Genomic DNA, 17,678 nt, shown 5'->3' on the forward strand with positions numbered 1-17,678 from the left:
TGCAACACCCCTTCCTTCAGAGTAACAATAGATGCAGTGGACGAACCTTTTGCTTTGGTAGTCAAGAAAGCATCGTTCAACACTTTTCTTGGATCCACAAAACCTTTTTCTGATTGAAGTTGAACAGCATTCAAAGCCTCTATCATGAGCACTCTGGCATATTCACCAGCATTGATTCTTTTCTTGGCCCAACCACCGACCCCATAAGCCACACCCATGGTTTGCTATTCCTCGTAGACGAAGGATGCATCTTCTCCAATTGGTTTCTCGGGTTATCCTTTGGATAGTAGAATTTTCCAGTAACCATCTTCAACACCTTCAACCGTTTCTTTGGATTTTCTTCATCACCAATGTATTTATCATGAAGACGCTTCTTGATAATCATCGTCGAAGGTTTCAAATTTCATAGAAAAAGAAAAGAAAAGAAAAGATGGCGTAGAGACAGAAAGACAGAAAGAAATGACATCTCCTATAGTTAAATTGAAGCCTGTTATCTCAATTTTTTCTATTAATCCTCCTTTTAATTACACACATAAACCCAGTTAAAGTCATCTAATTATTAGGGTTATACCCTTTTTAAAAATTTTGACCTCAAAATTTAAAAGGCATACATATTGAATAACTCGGGATACTGATGCAAAAGCTAACTCTCCCGCTCCCAAGTCGCTTCTTCAGATGTCCTTCCTCCACTTTGCACTTTAACTATAGGGATTGTTTTACTCCTAATCTTTTTCTTCATCCTATCCAGAATCTGTGTTGGTCATATAAGATTAGTCAGATTCTTTCTGATCTGCACTGTATCAGGTTCCACCACATGGGATGGATCCGGTATATAACTTCGCAATTGTGATACGTGGAAAACATCGTGTAAACCAGACAAGTGGGGAAGTAAGAATAGCCGGTAGGCCACAGGTTCTATCCTCTGGATAATCTGACAGGGCCCAATGAACCTAGGACTAAGCTTCCTCACATTTAATGCCCATCCAACAGCTGCGACTGGTGAGAGCTTCAGAAACACGTGTTCACCAACATCAAACTCCAATGGTCTATGTTTGTTATCATAATAGCTTTTTTGTCGGTTCTGAGCCCTCAACAACTTGTCTCTAATCATAAGGATCTGATTAGAAGTATCTTGAACCATATTAGTTCCAAGCAGTTGCCTCTCTCCTATCTCAGTCCAACATGTAGGAGTTTTAGCACCTTACTCCAAAGAGCAAGCCCTCAATATGTCCTCCAAAGTCTTGATAATGCTCTCTGTCTGACCATCTCTTTGGGGGTGATAGGTTGTTCTAAGTCTTAGCTAGGTCCCGAAAGCTTCGTATAAATCACCCCAAAACTTAGAGGTGAACTTTGAATCTCTATCACTAACGTTGCTCTCGGGAACACCATGCTGCCTGACAATCTCTTTAATGTACAATTGAGCTAGCCTCTCTATGGTATAGTCAGTCCTAACAGGAAAGAAATGGGCTGACTTTGTCAACCTATCAACAATCAGCCATATGGAATCACAACTAGTCCGGGTTCTAGGCATTCAGACCATGGAGTCAATGGAAATGCTATCTCATTTTCGTACTGGTACCTCCATTTATTGAAGTAGGCCTGATGGTTTCTGATGTTCAATATTCACCTTTTGACACACCAAGAAATTAACAACATACTTGGCGATATATTTCTTTATACTAGGCCAAAAAAAATTTCTTTTTAAATCTTGGTACATCTTGGTTGCTCCTGGGTGAATACTAAATTGGCATTTATGCGCCTTAACTAATAATTCTTCCACCAATTTTCCCTTAGGCACAACAACTCTGCCTTGATACAATGCCAAGTCATGATCTTCCCAAGAGACATCTTTTTTCCTTATCAGTGACTCTACATCATCATCTAGTCTTTGAGCTTCTCGGATTTTCTCAATTAGCTCATCGTGAACCTTAGTCTCCTTTATCACAATACCCCAATCATCTCAAATCATTGTCAAATGCATGTCTCTGAAGTATTCTATCAACTTGCAGTCTCCTATCATTGTACTAGCATTACTCACAAACTTTCGTCTTAAAGCATCTGCAACCACGTTGACTTTTTCTGGATGATTTTTCAATTCGAAATTATAGTCTTTGACGAACTCTATCTATCGTCTCTGCCTCATATTCAATTCAAATTAGGCTTATGATATATCAAATTGAAGGTCTAGGTGTCTACTATACCTTACTAAAAGTTTAGAGTAATCCGATAAGTTGAAACGATTGCAGTTTCAAAAACTATGAGGGATGTTTGGTGCCCCGTGTGCAGATCGTTGGCAGTCATGTACGTCTTATTGCGACGAGCGTATCTCTTTCGTTTCTCATTGAAACAAGGCGTACCTTATGTTAAATTGAAACAAGGTCACTAATCTCATAATTCCCCCACTGAAAGGGCGTGTTGAAAGAGTGCTGTTGAACCGGTGATTGAAACAAAAGCCTATTCTTTCTAAAGAGCATTAAACCACTATCACCCATGTTAACCTTATGCAACACCCCTTCCTTCAGAGTAACAATAGATGCAGTAGACGAACCGTTTGCTTTTGTATTCAAGAAAACAACGTTCAACACTTTTCTTGTATCCATAAAGCCTTTTTCTGATTGAAGTTGAACAGCATTCAAAGCATTTGTCATGAGCTATCTGGCATATTCACCAGCATCGATTCCTTTCTTGGCCCAACCACTGACCCCATAAGCCACACCCATGGTTTCCTATTCCTCGTAGGCGAATGATGCATCTTCTCCCATTGGTTTCTCAGGTTATCCTTTGGATAGTAGAATTTTCCAATAACCGTCTTCAACACCTTCAACCGTTTCTATGGCTTTTCTTCATCACCAATGTAATTATCATGAAGACGCTTCTTGATAATCATCGTCGAAGGTTTCAAATTTCAAAGAAAAGAAAAGAAAAGAAAAGATGGCGCAGAGACAAAAAGACAGAAAGAAATGACATCTCCTATAGTTAAATTGAAGCCTGTTATCTCAATTTGTTCTATTAATCCTCCTTTTAATTACACACATAGCCCAGTTTAAGTCATCTAATTATTAGGGTTATACCCTTTTTAAAAATTTTGACCTCAAAATTTAAAAGGCATACATATTGAATAACTCGGGATACTGATGCAAAAGCTAACTCTCCCGCTCCCAAGTCGCTTCTTCAGATGTCCTTCCTCCGCTTTTCACTCTAACTATAGGGATTGTCTTACTCCTAATCTTCTTCTTTATCCTATCCAAAATCTGTGTTGGTCATCTAAGATTAGTCAGATTCTTTCTGATATGCACTGTATCAGGTTCCACCACATGGGATGGATCCGGTATAGACCTTCGCAATTGTGTTACGTGGAAAACATCGTGTGAACCAGACAAGTGGGGAAGTAAGAATAGCCGATAGGCCACAGGTCCTATCCTCTAGATAATCTGACAGGGCCCAATGAACCTAGGACTAAGCTTCTTCACACCTAATTCCCGTCCAACACCTGCGACTGGTGAGAGCTTTAGAAACACGTGCTCACAAACATCAAAATCCAATGGTCTATGTTTGTTATCCTAATAGCTTTTTTGTCGGTTCTGAGCCCTCAATAACTTGTCTCTAATCATATGGATCTGATTAGAAGTATCTTGAACCATATTAGGTCCAAGCAGTTGCCTCTCTCCTATCTCAGTCCAACAAGTAGGAGTTCTAGCACCTTACTCCAAAGAGCCAGCCCTCAATATGTCCTCTAAAGTCTGGATGACGCTCTCCGTCTGACCATCTGTTTGGGGGTGATAGGTTGTTCTAAGTCTTAGCTAAGTCCCAAAAGCTTCCTGTAAAGCACCACAAAACTTAGAGGTGAACTTTGAATCTCTATCACTAACGATGCTCTCGGGCACACCATGCGGCCTGACAATCTCTTTAATGTACAATTGAGCTAGCCTCTCTATGGTATAGTCAGTCCTAACAGGCAAGAAATGGGCTGACTTTGTCAACCTATCAACAATCACCCATATGGAATCACAACCAGTCTGCGTTCTATGGAGTCAATGGAAATGCTATCTCATTTTCGTACTGGTATCTCCAGTGATTGAAGTAGGCCTGAAGGTTTCTGATGTTCAATATTCACCTTTTGACACACCAAGAAATTAGCAAAATACTTGGCCATATATTTCTTCATACTAGGCCCCCAAAAATTTCTTTTTAAATCTTGGTATATCTTGGTGGCTTCTGGGTGAATACTAAATTGGCATTTATGCGCCTTAACTAATAATTCTTCCACCAATTCTCCCTTAGGCACAACAACTCTGCCTTGATACAATACCAAGTCATGATCTACCCAAGAGACATCTTTTTTCCCTATCAGTGACTCTACATCATCATCTTGTCTTTGAGCTTCTCGAATTTTCTCAATTAGCTTATCATGAACCTTAGTCTCCTTTATCTTAATACCCCAATCATCTCTAATCATTGTCAAATTCATGTCTCTGAAGTCTTCTATCAACTTTCAGTCTCCTATTATTATACTAGCAATACTCACAAACTTTCGTCTTAAAGCATCTGCAACCACGTTGACTTTTTCTGGATGATTTTTTAATTCGAAATTATAGTCTTTGACGAACTCCATCCATCGTCTCTGCCTCATATTCAATTCAAATTAGGCTTATGATATATCAAATTGAAGGTCTAGGTGTCTACTATACCTTACTAAAAGTTTAGATTAATTCGATAAGTTGAAACGATTGCAGTTTCAAAAACTATGAGGGATGTTTGGCTGCCCCATGTGCAAAGAGTTGGCGGTCTTGTACGTCTTACTTGCGACGAGCGTATCTCTTTCGTTTCTCATTGAAACAAGGCGTACCTTATGTTAAATTGAAACAAGGTCACTAATCTCACTATTCCCCAACTGAAAGGGCGTGTTGAAAGAGTGCTGTTGAACCGGTGATTGAAACAAAAGCCTATTATTTCTAAAGAGCATTAAACCATTAGCACCCACGTTAACCTTATGCAACACCCCTTCCTTCAGAGTAACAATAGATGCAGTGGACGAACCTTTTTCTTTGGTATTCAAGAAAACATCGTTCAACACTTTTCTTGGATCCACTAAGCCTTTTTCTGATTGATGTTGAATAGCATTCAAAGCCTCTGTCATGAGCTCTCTAGCATATTTACCAGCATCGATTCCTTTCTTGGCCTAACCACCGACCCCATAAGCCACACCCATGGTTTGCTATTCCTCGTAGACGAAGGATGCATCTTCTCCCATTGCTTTCTCTGGGTTATCCTTTGTATAGTAGAATTTTTCAGTAACCATCTTCAACACCTTCAACCGTTTTTCTTCATCACCAATGTATTTATCATGAAGACGCTTCTTGATAATCATCGTCGAAGGTTTCAAATTTCAAAGAAAAGAAAAGAAAAGAAAAGATGGCGTAGAGACAGAAAGATTGGTGGCTCCTGAGTGAATACATCATTGAAGCCCTAAATTGACATCTAGGCCACCAAAAAATTCTTTTTAATCTCGGTACATCTTGGTGGCTCCTGAGTGAATACTAAATTGGTATTTCTCATTGAAACAAGGCGTACCTTATGTTAAAGTGAAGCCCTAGATGTCTATTTTATTTACATGATTTTTGGAGAATTGTTTGGGCACTGGAATATGCCTCTGTTTTGGGATTTGTGAACTGTGGTCAGAATTCCAGTAGTTCCCCTGCAAATAGTTTTAAGGAATTAACTTACGACGAGCATATCCAAAGTTATAGAACTCCAATTGAGGCATGTGACACCTCGTTGAAAAGCTAGAATAGTTTAGTTTAATATACCAAAAGATAGGAATTTATGAACTTGTAGTCCATCTGCAGTTTTGAGAAAGTCGTATGTACCTCAAGTCGGTAAAACGTCAAATTGTGTATTTAAGTTTTGTTGGTTTATGGAAACTATTTAGCAACCTTAGATATGTGTTGTATGATAGTTAAGCAATAGAAATTAATGTTCTACAATTGTAAATCGGTTATGATCACATTTTTGGGATTTTGATAAATACCGTTGTTTAAACGTAAATGTTGTTTTAAAAAGGAAAAAGTTTTACTGCATTTTAATTAATTGATGTGATTGTAACTGCGCTTAATATCATATGTGATGATAACATACCGGTGTACAATGGGCTGTTATATTTTACGCTATCAGAGCAATTTCTTAGGGAACCCTAAGAATTGTTTGTTGTATAAAGCATTATAGTTGTTTAGGTACTCCTTATGATTATTGCGTTTGTGATCACTGAGTGTGGACCTGATCAACTCACTTCTTAGTGAAACATGTGTAGTATTATGGTGAGGCCCCAAAACAACCCTGAGTCATCAAGTGCTAATGACAGCCTATTTATTGAGAATGTGACAATTATAGGACCGTGATGGACCCTTTCACAAGGAAAACTATTATTGAGGAATGTTGTGATGTCCTTTATATCAAAAAGATTTGATTGATTTGTGATGGAAGATGCACCACCTAAGATGGTATGGAAGCCACTAAGTGTTTTGAAATGTAGAAGAACCCTCTTGAACCTTCCTAGTGATTTTTAACCTACATAGGGAAATGGGGTCATATGTGTTCAAAATGACATTGATGATTTTTAGACTCCTTGTATATTGTAGTATGGAATTTGGAGTTGATGGAACTATAGACATGTAATATATGTAGGAACTTGTGTAAAATCATGTTGATTAATGGTTGTTGAACCTTAAACATGGTAAGATTGATTGAGTTGATCGATAGCTTAAAAAGCAAGAGATAAATGAATGTTTCATGTATGCTAGGCTATAGCCATGCCAAGAAAAGTGATCTAGGAAGTATGTTAAATTCCACTTGAGGTTGGAAACAAGTACCAAGTGTAGGTTAAGTAGGTTTAAGGTGTAGAAACCTTGACCTTATTGGTTGTTAATATGGATTTATTGATATGTCCAACCAAGGTGTGAATCCTTGAAAGATGTGGACATACATGATTATGTGATAAGTTAGGGTACTTAGATGCTAAATTGAGAGTTATAAGTCCTTGATAAAGGGCATACCCTCGAATGAATAGCATAACACCAATGTGCGTTTTAAAGACCACTGTCAATAATGGAACGCTGGTTCAAAATTGACTGCTACGTCATGAATGAAATAAATGTGGCATAAGATATTATGACCTGATGTCATGAACTACTAATAATAGTATATTGTTATGTTGTTTTGATATTTTGTAATTTTATTGCTATGTATATAATAAAAATGTCCTAAGTGCCAGTATATATACTTTGGGATGGTCTGAGTACGTGTATATGCATTTTGTAATGGATTATTGAATTCTTTGGTCATAGGAAAATGATGTGGTATGGAATATCCTATGAAGGGACCCGATCTTAAGAGGTGAGGCTTTTGGAACTCCCATGTGGACACCACTCTGAGTTGTGACTCATCGGGTGGTCCTTGTGTGCGGGTAGCATGAACCAATAAATTCTAGTATCCCTTGCGGCATGTTGGTGCATTGATAGATTGAATGAAGGTCTTTTCGATGTGAGTGAATACTTTGCAACCATTAAGAAGTAGAATGAGCAAGAAAATTGATGAGTTGACATATTGTGTTGAGCATAGGTTTATGTGATCAGTAACAGGCAATGGATTAGAACTGTGACAGGATATATTGAAGCTATAAATTACACAAAGTGTAGATGTATGCATGATAGTAAAAAGAAATTGAGTGTGAAAATGGTATGATTAGTGAAAGGACTAAGAGACCATTGAATGAAGAAATTGTATCATTAGTGCAAATACTAGTGTACAATTAAAAAATTGTATTATCAGTGCAAGGACTGATTTACAATAAATTGTGAATTGTATTATCAGCGCAAGAACTGATGTACAATAAATTGTGAATTGTATTATCAGTGCAAAGATTGATGTACAATAAAATTGTGAATTGTATTATCAGTGCAAGGACTGATGTACAATAAATTGTGAATTGTTTTATCAATGCAAGGACCGATATACAATAAATTGTGTATTGTATTAACAGTGCAAAGATTGATATACAATAAATTGTAAATGCGTACCTGAGGCGCCAGAGGAAGGGAAGCTGAGAGCGACACGAGGAAGATGAAGAACGAAGTGAGAAAGAAGATGGAAGCACTGCTTGGAACGGCGGTGGCAACAGAACGCTGGACAGTGTCAGATACAGTCAAAATTGTGTGTCGAGATAGTCAACGTGTCCCAAAATATTGACCGCATGTTGGATACGTGTCAGAGCATGTTCGTGTTCGACATTGATTTTTTAATAAAAAAAAGCCTGTTCGTGCTTCTTTGGACATAGCCCATAGGAAATTAGAAATGCACAAATAGGAAAATCAAATATTTAGAGAATAAATATTTTAGGAGTCTTAGGGGGATGTATTGGATTAAGATTTTAAAGGATTTTAATGGATTGTTTTTGGACGAAAAATCCATTGATATTCAATTAGGATTATAAAGGATTGAAAAAAAATCATGTGGTATTCAATCAAGATTTTAAAAGATTATTTTAGAGTCCATCCAAATTCGGTGATATTCAATCAAGATTTTAAACAAAGGAAAAACAATCTTGTGGTATTAAAAAAACTGACGATTTTAATGGATTTTCTATTAATGTGGATTTTGTAAGACTTTTTAATGAGAAATATAAATAGCACATCTCTCTCATAATCTCACCCTAACCCTTGAAATTTCTTTATTGCAGTGTCTCACAATCTACCATAGCCTTTTCTCAAAGCCAATGTATGTTCTTTTTTAACTCTCATATATTTTCTTTGGTTTTGGCATTCCTCCTTATGCTATTCTTCTTTATTATTAACTGATGATTTATGGTTGTGCTTGTCGTCTCTAATGATGTGTTACATTTTATTTTATTTTTTATTTAATCATGAGTAAATACCCTTTTTGGTTCTCAGCAAATTTCACGATACCGCTTTAGTCCCTAGCAAATAAAAAGGCTATCCGTGGTCCCTAAGAAATTCAAAATGGACCCATTTAGTTAAAATCGTGATCCCTCACAAATTCAAAAAAGACCCACATTAGTCCCTCAAAAGGACTAAAATGGGTCCACTTTGAATTTTTTTGGAACCACGAATAACCTTTTTATTTGCTAGGGACTAAAGCGGGCATCGTAAAATTTGCTGAGAATCAAAAATAGTATTTACTCTTTAATCATAGCACTAGTAATACGTTGATGATAAACATGTTTAATGAATAATATACTGAGCTTACCAAAAAAAAACAATATACTGCCGATAAAAATTTCTCAATATCTTTTATGCACCATAATAGGCACATAATGAGAGACAAAAATTCAATATACATTTGTTGAATAACAAGGAAAAAAAATCGTTGCTGTTATTGCATAACTTTCTTTTGTCACTGAGTTAAAAGAACATCCACTGAACAATGTTAAGCATTCTCATATCATAATGAATGCAATTTATGCTACAAAATAAATAAATAAATGCAAGTTACTGTTTGATAAGACAATGAGCACATTGCACCTTATATATGTCACCTTTTCACTTTATGATCTATTAAATTGGGATAAATACATTTGCATTTACTATAAAAAAATTTAATAAAAATTTTTAAGATGAAAATAAAATAATTTTTTTAAAATGTGAATAACATGCTCCATCACACTAATAGCATGCAAATTTATCACAAAATTTTAATGAATTTTATGCCTATAAATTTTTGATTTGATTATCTTATTACGAATCACTTTTGCATATTTGTTAAAAATTCATATAATTTTTTAAAATTTTATAAATTCATGTCGTCCTTTCAAATTTTATAAATTTTATTAAAATCTTTTAAAATTCAATCTTATAAAATCTTGATGTAATTTTTTTAAATATATTTAAAATCATTACAATTCTAAATAATCTTTTAAAATCTATAAAAAAATTTATATTAAAATAATTTTTCAAATAATAATTCAATACACCAGTAGATAATACTCTCAGTAACATATCTTTACCTAACATTATGTCAATTGTTCGTTGCATGACAAAAAAAATGGTATCACGTGAATTTATTGGCTTTTTGACCCTTATAACCTTTTATTAATAATTAATTATCAAATTGACCTTCAGTATAAACTATTTCAAAAATTTAACTCCCTCAAAAAACATAACATCAATCTGCCCCTGTTTGACCGTTGACCACCAAGCCTACCAGTGTACCCGGTATAGTTCTTGGCATCTGGATATTGCTTGAATTATTTACCCGGGTAGAGGGGTGTACCCGGGTAAAGAAGTTCTTTGTGAAGGATTCAAAAAGATCAAGACAATTTTCTTCTGATAAAATAAAGTTCTTAAACTCACTTCAAAATCTACAATTTATAAACCTTCACAACTTTTGGAAATTTGAAACACTAAATCAGTACAACTTCTATCTAGTTTGAAAAATCGAACTTGAGGAAGACTATCTTCGTGCAAGCTATAAGCCACTAGCTCAACTAAGCTAGCAGCATGACTTGGATGAACTCAACCAATAAATGCACCAAGCAACAAAGCTCCAGAATTTTACGAGAATTGGGCAAGAAATATAAGCTCATAAGCAAGGCTATAGTGGAGTGTCATTATGTGATTTTCAGGAAATTCTAAAATTGATTCCCTGCTTGCTGGAAGAGAAAGTTATGGTTGAAAAATTTAACACATCAAAATCCGGGTGAAACATTTAGATTAATACTAAGCAACTAGACCTGGATCAATTAGAATATTCCATCTGAATTTTGATCCTGAAATTTGTAAAATCCAAGAGAAGTGGAAGCAACAAAGCAATTATCCAGGCATTTAAGACCTACTAGTACTCACTACTTAGCTAATATCTCATATAGCATCTCAAGACAATTGACGCAATTGAAATTTTACAAACTGTCTTTGTTTTACCCGAGTATACCCCTCTCTACCCGGGTAAATAATTCAAGCAATTTTCCAAATGCCAAGAACTATACCTGGGTAGGCATAAATTTTCAAAAAATACCCGAGTAGGGAGGGGTGTACCCGGGTAGGCTTGGTGGTCAACGGTCAAACAGTGGCAGATTGGTGTTATATTTTTTGAGGGGGTTAAATTTTTGAAATAGTTTACAATGAAGGTCAATTTGGTAATTAATTATTAATAAAAGGTTATAAAGGTCAAAAAGCCGATTTCATTCATTCTTATGTTGTTGATACGGATACCCCTAACAGCTAAAAAAAAATAAAACAAAGAAAAAATATTTGTCATTTTAAATAACATAAAGTTATGTTATTTAAAAAAAAATAGACACAAAATATTATTTTTTATTTAAAATTTAAATTAAAAAAAAATCATCCACTTTTTTTTCCATGATTTTTATTCCTTATGTCTATCTCTATTCTAATATGACATAATTTATGCTATAAAAATAGATCTTGAGAAGGCTTATGATCGAATTTCTTGGAGTTTCATCAACAAAGTCCTGAAGGAGATTAATTTTCCTGAAGCTATTATTCATATAATCATGTGTCGCATCACCTCTACTAATCTTGAGATTCTTTGGAATGGAGCTAAGGCTAGAACTTTTTCACCTAGTAGAGGTCCAAGGCAAGGGGACCCCATATCCCCTTACATATTTGTTCTTTGCATGGAGAAACTGTCTCACATTATAGCTGATGCAGTGGAAAGAAGAGAGTGGAAGCCTATGACAGCAGGGAAAAAGGGTTGTATCATCTCACACCTTCTTTTTGCTGATGATTTACTTCTGTTTGCAGAAGCAACTTCAAGTCAGATAGCTACTGTCATGAATTGTTTGAATTCATTTGGTGAAGAATCTGGTCAAAAGGTGAGTCTGATAAAATCCAATATATTTTTTCTAAGAATGTCTCTGATGAGCTGGCTGATGAGATAGTGGTACATAGTGGATTTACTAGAACAAAAAATATTGGTAGATATCTTGGTTATATGATGAAACATGGTAGAGTTAGCAAGACTCACTATAGTGATATCATGGGAAGAGTCCAGAGTAGGCTCAGTGGATGGAAGAAACAGTGTTTATCCATGGCTGGTCGTGTTATTCTAGCTAAATCTGTAATTTCTGCCATTCCTATGTTCAGTATGCAGAATAGCTCTCTTCCGGTGGTTCTTTGTAATGACATTGAGAAGATCCAAAGAAGTTTTATTTGGGGAGATACAGCCAACCATAGAAGTCATCATTTGGTTGCTTGGGAGCATCTGCATCTGCCAAAGGAGCTAGGGGGTCTGGGGATCATCAACCTAAAAAAACAAAATGAAGCTTTCTTGCATAAGAGTATCTGGTCTTTGATCAATGCTCCTTCGCAACTCTGGGCTCAAGTTGTTTTGGCAAAATATGGTAGAAAGAAAGAAATTGCTAAAGAGGTGAGTGCTAAACCTTATGACTCCCATTTTGGCGAGGGCTTTGCAAAATCTGGCCTGCTGCCCTGGAAAATTTGGTGTGGCAGATTGGCAATGGTCAGAATATTCTTTTTTGGCTGGATAAGTGGGCTGGTCTTGATCACAATTTATTATTTTATGCCAACAAAGCCCCTGATGATTCTGATTTAGAGCTCAAAATTGCTCATAGTACTTTTAATTCCATAGAAGGTTGGAATCGTGAGTACATTAGCAATTTTTTCAATCCAAAAATTTGTAATACCATTCTTGCTATTCCCAATCCGAAGGCTGAAGAGGAGTCAGACTGCTTATCTTGGAAAAATTGGAGTCCTAGTTTCTCTCTTTTGAAGATGGCATACAACAGATTGATGGACTTCCCGCAAAATAGCATTGATGGTATTTGGAGAAGAATCTGGAATTGGAGTGGTCAAGAAAGAATTAAGTTATTCATGTGGAAATTGAATCATGGTCGGCTATTAACTAAAGAGATGACCGCAAAATGGGGGGACAGCTCTGATAGATGCATCTCTTGTCCGGATAGAGTGGAGACATGCCTTTATGTGGTTCAAGATTGCATCAGAGCTAAACAATTCTGGTCCTTGCCCTTAGTGCAGCCCCTGCCATCTGGCTTTTTCAATGATATGGAGTTTAAGGATTGGATGGTGCTCAACTTGTGTCAGCACAAGGTTTGTTCCTTCGACTGGAGAGACCCATTCTTTTTTATCTGCTATTATCTTTGGATTTGGAGGAATAAAGAGACCCATGAGGAGAATTTTGTTAGACCTGGTGATCTTTCCAGTTTCCTTGCTAGCCTTTTGGAGGAAAAAAACAACTTGAGAAGATCAAATAATAACAGAACACAGCTTATTGAACCTCTGCCCAGGTTGGTATCTTGGTCTCGGCCTATGGAGGGAGAGTTAAAGCTCAATGTAGATGGTGCAGTGGTGGGGGAGAGAGCAGCTTATGGTGGCTTGTTGAGAGATAATCTTGGCTGTTGGGCTAGTGGCTTTTCCTTCTTCCTGGGTTCTTGCTCACCTTTAAATGCTGAGTTGTGGGCTATCTTTCGTGGTTTGGAGGTCTCTTGGAATCTTGGTTACAGAATTATTACAGTTGAATCTGATTCTTTACAAGCTATTAGCTTACTTACAAATGATAGTAAGGTTACTCGAAAGCTACCTCTAGTGGCTAAGATTCGAGTATGTCTTCGAAGAGATTGGAGTGTGTTCTTGACTCATATCTCTAGAGAAATCAACAAGTGTGCGGATTGGATAGCTAAAAAGGCTGTTGATGATGAGTATGGTCTAAAGCTTATCTCCTCTCCTCATCCGGATCTGGCTGACCTTATGGAGGCAAATAGTTTGGATCCCGGTTAATGTGGTTCTTTATGTTTTCTGTCTGTCTGTTTTTGTTTAGATTCTCTGTTAGTTTCTGGTTTTAGTTTGTTCTCTTGTTTTTGGGGCTATGCCCCTTATATGTACCCAAAAAAATAAAAATAAAAATGACATAGTTTATGTTATTTAAAATGACAAATACCAAATCAATAAAACAAAAGGATATTTTCAAGCAAATTCAAAATTGAAAGAGATATAAATTTTTTTTTTGAAATAAAGACCATGATTTATTTATTTTTACTCTTTCTTAAGAAATGCTTCCAAATTGTTCAACTAGTGACACCCATCAATCAGAACCCTTTATTTAAAGGGAAATTATTTATCTCATTTAATATGAGATAAATTTATTTTTCTACATTTAAATATGTGCTTGGTATTTGTCATTTTAAATGACATAAATTATGTCATTTTAAGAGAGAGATAGACATAAAAATAGAAATTGTGGGAGAGAGAAAATGGGTGATTTTTTTAATTTAAAATTTAAATAAAAAAATTTATTCTGTGTCTATCTCTCTCTTAAAATGATATAATTTTATGTCATTTAAAATGACAAATACTTTTCAGGTTTTTGACCCTTTTGCCCCTAATTAAATAATTAATAACCAATTTTCCCCTCCCCCAGAACTATCCACCATCCTGCCCCCATTTAGTCGATTAAGTTGCACTTTTAATCGACTAAATGAGCTAAACTCAGAAATTATGAAACGCGAATTTTAGTCGACTAAAAACTCACCTTAATCGACTAAATTGTTTGCACTTTTAGTCGACTAAGCACATTATTTAGTCGACTAAATATCGCGAAAACCCTATATCCAGACCTCTCTTGGCCTCATTTTCAAAATATTCGAAACCAAAACTCCTCTCTTGGTCTTTTTCTCTTGTTTGTCAGCTGGGAACCTTTCAATCACCCTTCCATTTCATCCCACCTCCTCTAAGACATAGTAATTATGAAATCATTGTCATTTTCCTTTATTTCTCAATTGTTTCCCCCAAATCCGAACCCTAACCCCTAAAATCTGATTCCTACCCCCAAAATTCGTGTGAAAGATGAGCTCAAGTCCAAACATGTATGTTACCATGATTTACTATGATGGAAAGCATTATGAAGGCCCCAACGGTGTTCAATTTGAAGGAAAAATGAAAATGTTGAAAATCAAACAGGGCACTACGTACAATGAGCTGAAGGGGAGGATTAACCAAAAATTGGGGCTACACGGCAGCCATGGCGTTCAACGGATGATCGCCAGGGTAGAGTCTACAGTTGGTAAGGATGCTATATTCTACATTGGTAATGATATATGTGACGATGAAGATGTGGATTGTGTCATAGATGCAATTGTGGACCGAAAATTTCAAAACTTTATTGAGATATATGTTGAAATAGACTGTGGTCAATCTTCATCTGCACCTGTGCATGGAAGAAGTCAAAGTCAAGAAGACAGAGTGGTCGGTTTATCTGGACCTGCACCTGTCTTAAGTCAGATACCAATGAGGGAAGTAGACGAGGATGAGGATGGGCATGACGAGGATATGGACAGTGAAGACGATGGTGAACGCGAGAGTGTTATTCCGCTGGGTGACACCTCAGATACGGACGTAGAGGGGAATTTTGACGCTGATACTAGTTCAGGAAACTTGAGTTCCCAGGTTATGCCACCGCTCCGTGTTGACCCTGTTAGCAGTGGTAAGATTGTAATATAAAGTTTTAATTTTGCATATATATATATATTTGTGTTTTCTTTCGTACTGACGGATAAGTTTAAATTTGGACGTAGGGTCTGAGATTGAGCCATTTTGGAACGACAGCCCACACTATTCGTTCATTAATTGAGCTCACCCTAATGATGAGACAGAGATATTGTATGGAGACGATGACATCCACGGTGGCTGACATTTAGGAGATCCATTATATTTGTACCAGGAGTTTCGAACTAAATCTGAAATGCAACATGCTGTCAAATTATATTGTATGAAGTCTCATCGTATGCTGTGGTGGCAAAAAGTGATGACCATAGATTTATGATGAAGTGTCGACACCATAATGATGGTTTTCCCTGGTACGTGCGGGCTATGTTGCCCAAGAATGGAAATAGTTGGGTTGTTAGTAAGTGGGGTAAAAAACACACCTGCCTAAACCAAGGCCTTACTCGGGACCATAGACAGCTGGATTTTGATGTAATCTGTGCAGCCATTATAAGTATGTATTACATTCATTTTTGTTTATGGTTTAATTTTTCGGTATATTTATTGATTATGTTGACTTCGAATTTTGTATAGGTATGTTAAAAGAAGATCCATCCACGAAACCTCGTCATCCTCATCTGACACATCAGCCCCCTGCCCTGCAACATCCTCAATCTGTTGTCCTCGTCCAAGCTCTAGACGAGCAAGCCTATCTTCAACACCCTTGAACCGTCCCTGTATATGTCTAAATCTTTCATTTCCCTTCTGCACGTGACTCTTCCTCCATTTTTTGTGTTTCAGCGCCATTTTTCCTATTTTCTTCAGTGTGGCGTTTATGCCCTTCATGACATCACGTAATGAAAACCCACCCTCAGGCTCAGCTATCTCCTGCTGGTCACCCTCATCATCATCCTCCACCTCGGGCTCAATCATGTCTACAACTGGAGCAATGTACACGTATATAATGACTTGGGGAACACACTTTCAGGTACAAAATAGTATTGTACAGGTTATAAACCATGAATGTACATGTACTGCATAAATGCTCCAAGTTAGGGTATCCGAAACTTGTGTTCTTATTTTAACTCTGTTAAGGTCACCTGTTCTGAATTTCATTGGACATTCTAGACACGTTGGACTGTGATTATACACAAATTGAAAACATGAAGGTAAAAGATATTTGTTCCTTCATTTGGTAAACAAGAAAACAGCAATAATTACGTAAACGGTTCACAACATGATGAGAACATCAAATAGTTCATTTCATAACCATAATATTACATAAGCTACAAATGTCAAATAGGAAGACCGAAGTCAATTACATAACAACATACACTAGAAACGTAAAATAGAAACATAAACCCTAAATCTAATCCTCATCCTCCTCGGACGCCGTCTCCTCGTCATCCTCATCTGACACATCAGCCCCCTGCCCTGCAACATCCTCAATCTGCTGTCCTCGTCCAAGCTCTAGACGAGCAAGCCTATCTTCAACACCCTTGAACCGTCCCTGTATATGTCTAAATCTTTCATTTCCCTTCTGCACGTGACTCTTCCTCCATTTTTTGTGTTTCAGCGCCATTTTTCCTATTTTCTTCAGCGTGGCGTTTATGCCCTTCATGACATCACGTAATGAAAACCCACCCTCAGGCTCAGCTATCTCCTGCTGGTCACCCTCATCATCATCGTCATCATCATCCTCCACCTCGGGCTCAACCATGTCTACAACTGGAGCAACATCAGGAACCTCAACATCAGCCGCACCTGTGAACTGCCACACTCCTGTTTTGGGGTTCTTTGTCATCTTGCATTGCTCCAGTAGACGTTTTCCAAACTTATGATTATACCCTGTGGTCTTCTTCAAGGTCACATTACCCATGGGAACATCAAAATGCTCCAATATCCTCTGAACAAGACAAGCAAATGGAAGTGCACCCTTGTGTTTGGCCTTATACATCATCCAACACACGTAGTGCCTCCAGTTCACCGAAGTACCATGTCGGATAGCCCACATGATGGGAATGTCATGCTCCAACACCCTGGAATGATTGAATGCTCGCGGAAACAAAATGTGGGTGATGACATAGTGTAGTATGCGGGACTCCTCAATAAGCAACCCCACCGTATAGGCAATGTGTTGCCCACGGACTCTCCTCTGCTCCTGCACGGCATCACCGCGTGTATATCCTGGAA

At 37.0% G+C, this 17,678-nt stretch overlaps 2 protein-coding genes across 2 annotated transcripts; both read right to left on the reverse strand.

The window, feature by feature from the left end:
* Positions 1 to 760: 760 nt before the first annotated feature.
* Positions 761 to 1,141, reverse strand: LOC133305026 (uncharacterized). Its single transcript, XM_061505130.1, has one exon. It carries the CDS (start codon positions 1,139 to 1,141, stop codon positions 761 to 763), a length of 381 nt encoding a protein of 126 aa, XP_061361114.1.
* Positions 1,142 to 3,800: 2,659 nt separating this feature from the next.
* Positions 3,801 to 4,468, reverse strand: LOC133305027 (uncharacterized). Its single transcript, XM_061505132.1, has 2 exons — positions 4,146 to 4,468; positions 3,801 to 3,981 (listed from the first exon to the last, which is right to left on the reverse strand). Exons 1-2 carry the CDS (start codon positions 4,466 to 4,468, stop codon positions 3,801 to 3,803), a joined length of 504 nt encoding a protein of 167 aa, XP_061361116.1.
* Between the last annotated feature and the right edge of the window lie 13,210 nt (positions 4,469 to 17,678).

Source organism: Gastrolobium bilobum, unplaced genomic scaffold, assembly GCF_033153095.1.
Source record: "Gastrolobium bilobum isolate Gb01-03AN ecotype WA unplaced genomic scaffold, APGP_CSIRO_Gbil_v1 utg21960, whole genome shotgun sequence".
Taxonomy (NCBI): Eukaryota; Viridiplantae; Streptophyta; class Magnoliopsida; order Fabales; family Fabaceae; genus Gastrolobium; species Gastrolobium bilobum.

Coding starts and splice junctions, on each gene's coding strand:
- LOC133305027 (XM_061505132.1), bottom strand. CDS start 4,468: ATGAATTTGACAATGATTAGAGATGATTGGGGTATTAAGATAAAGGAG. Junction 3,982..4,145: donor ATGAAGAAATATATGGCCAA/GTATTTTGCTAA, acceptor GATTGTTGATAG/GTTGACAAAGTCAGCCCATT.
- LOC133305026 (XM_061505130.1), bottom strand. CDS start 1,141: ATGGTTCAAGATACTTCTAATCAGATCCTTATGATTAGAGACAAGTTG.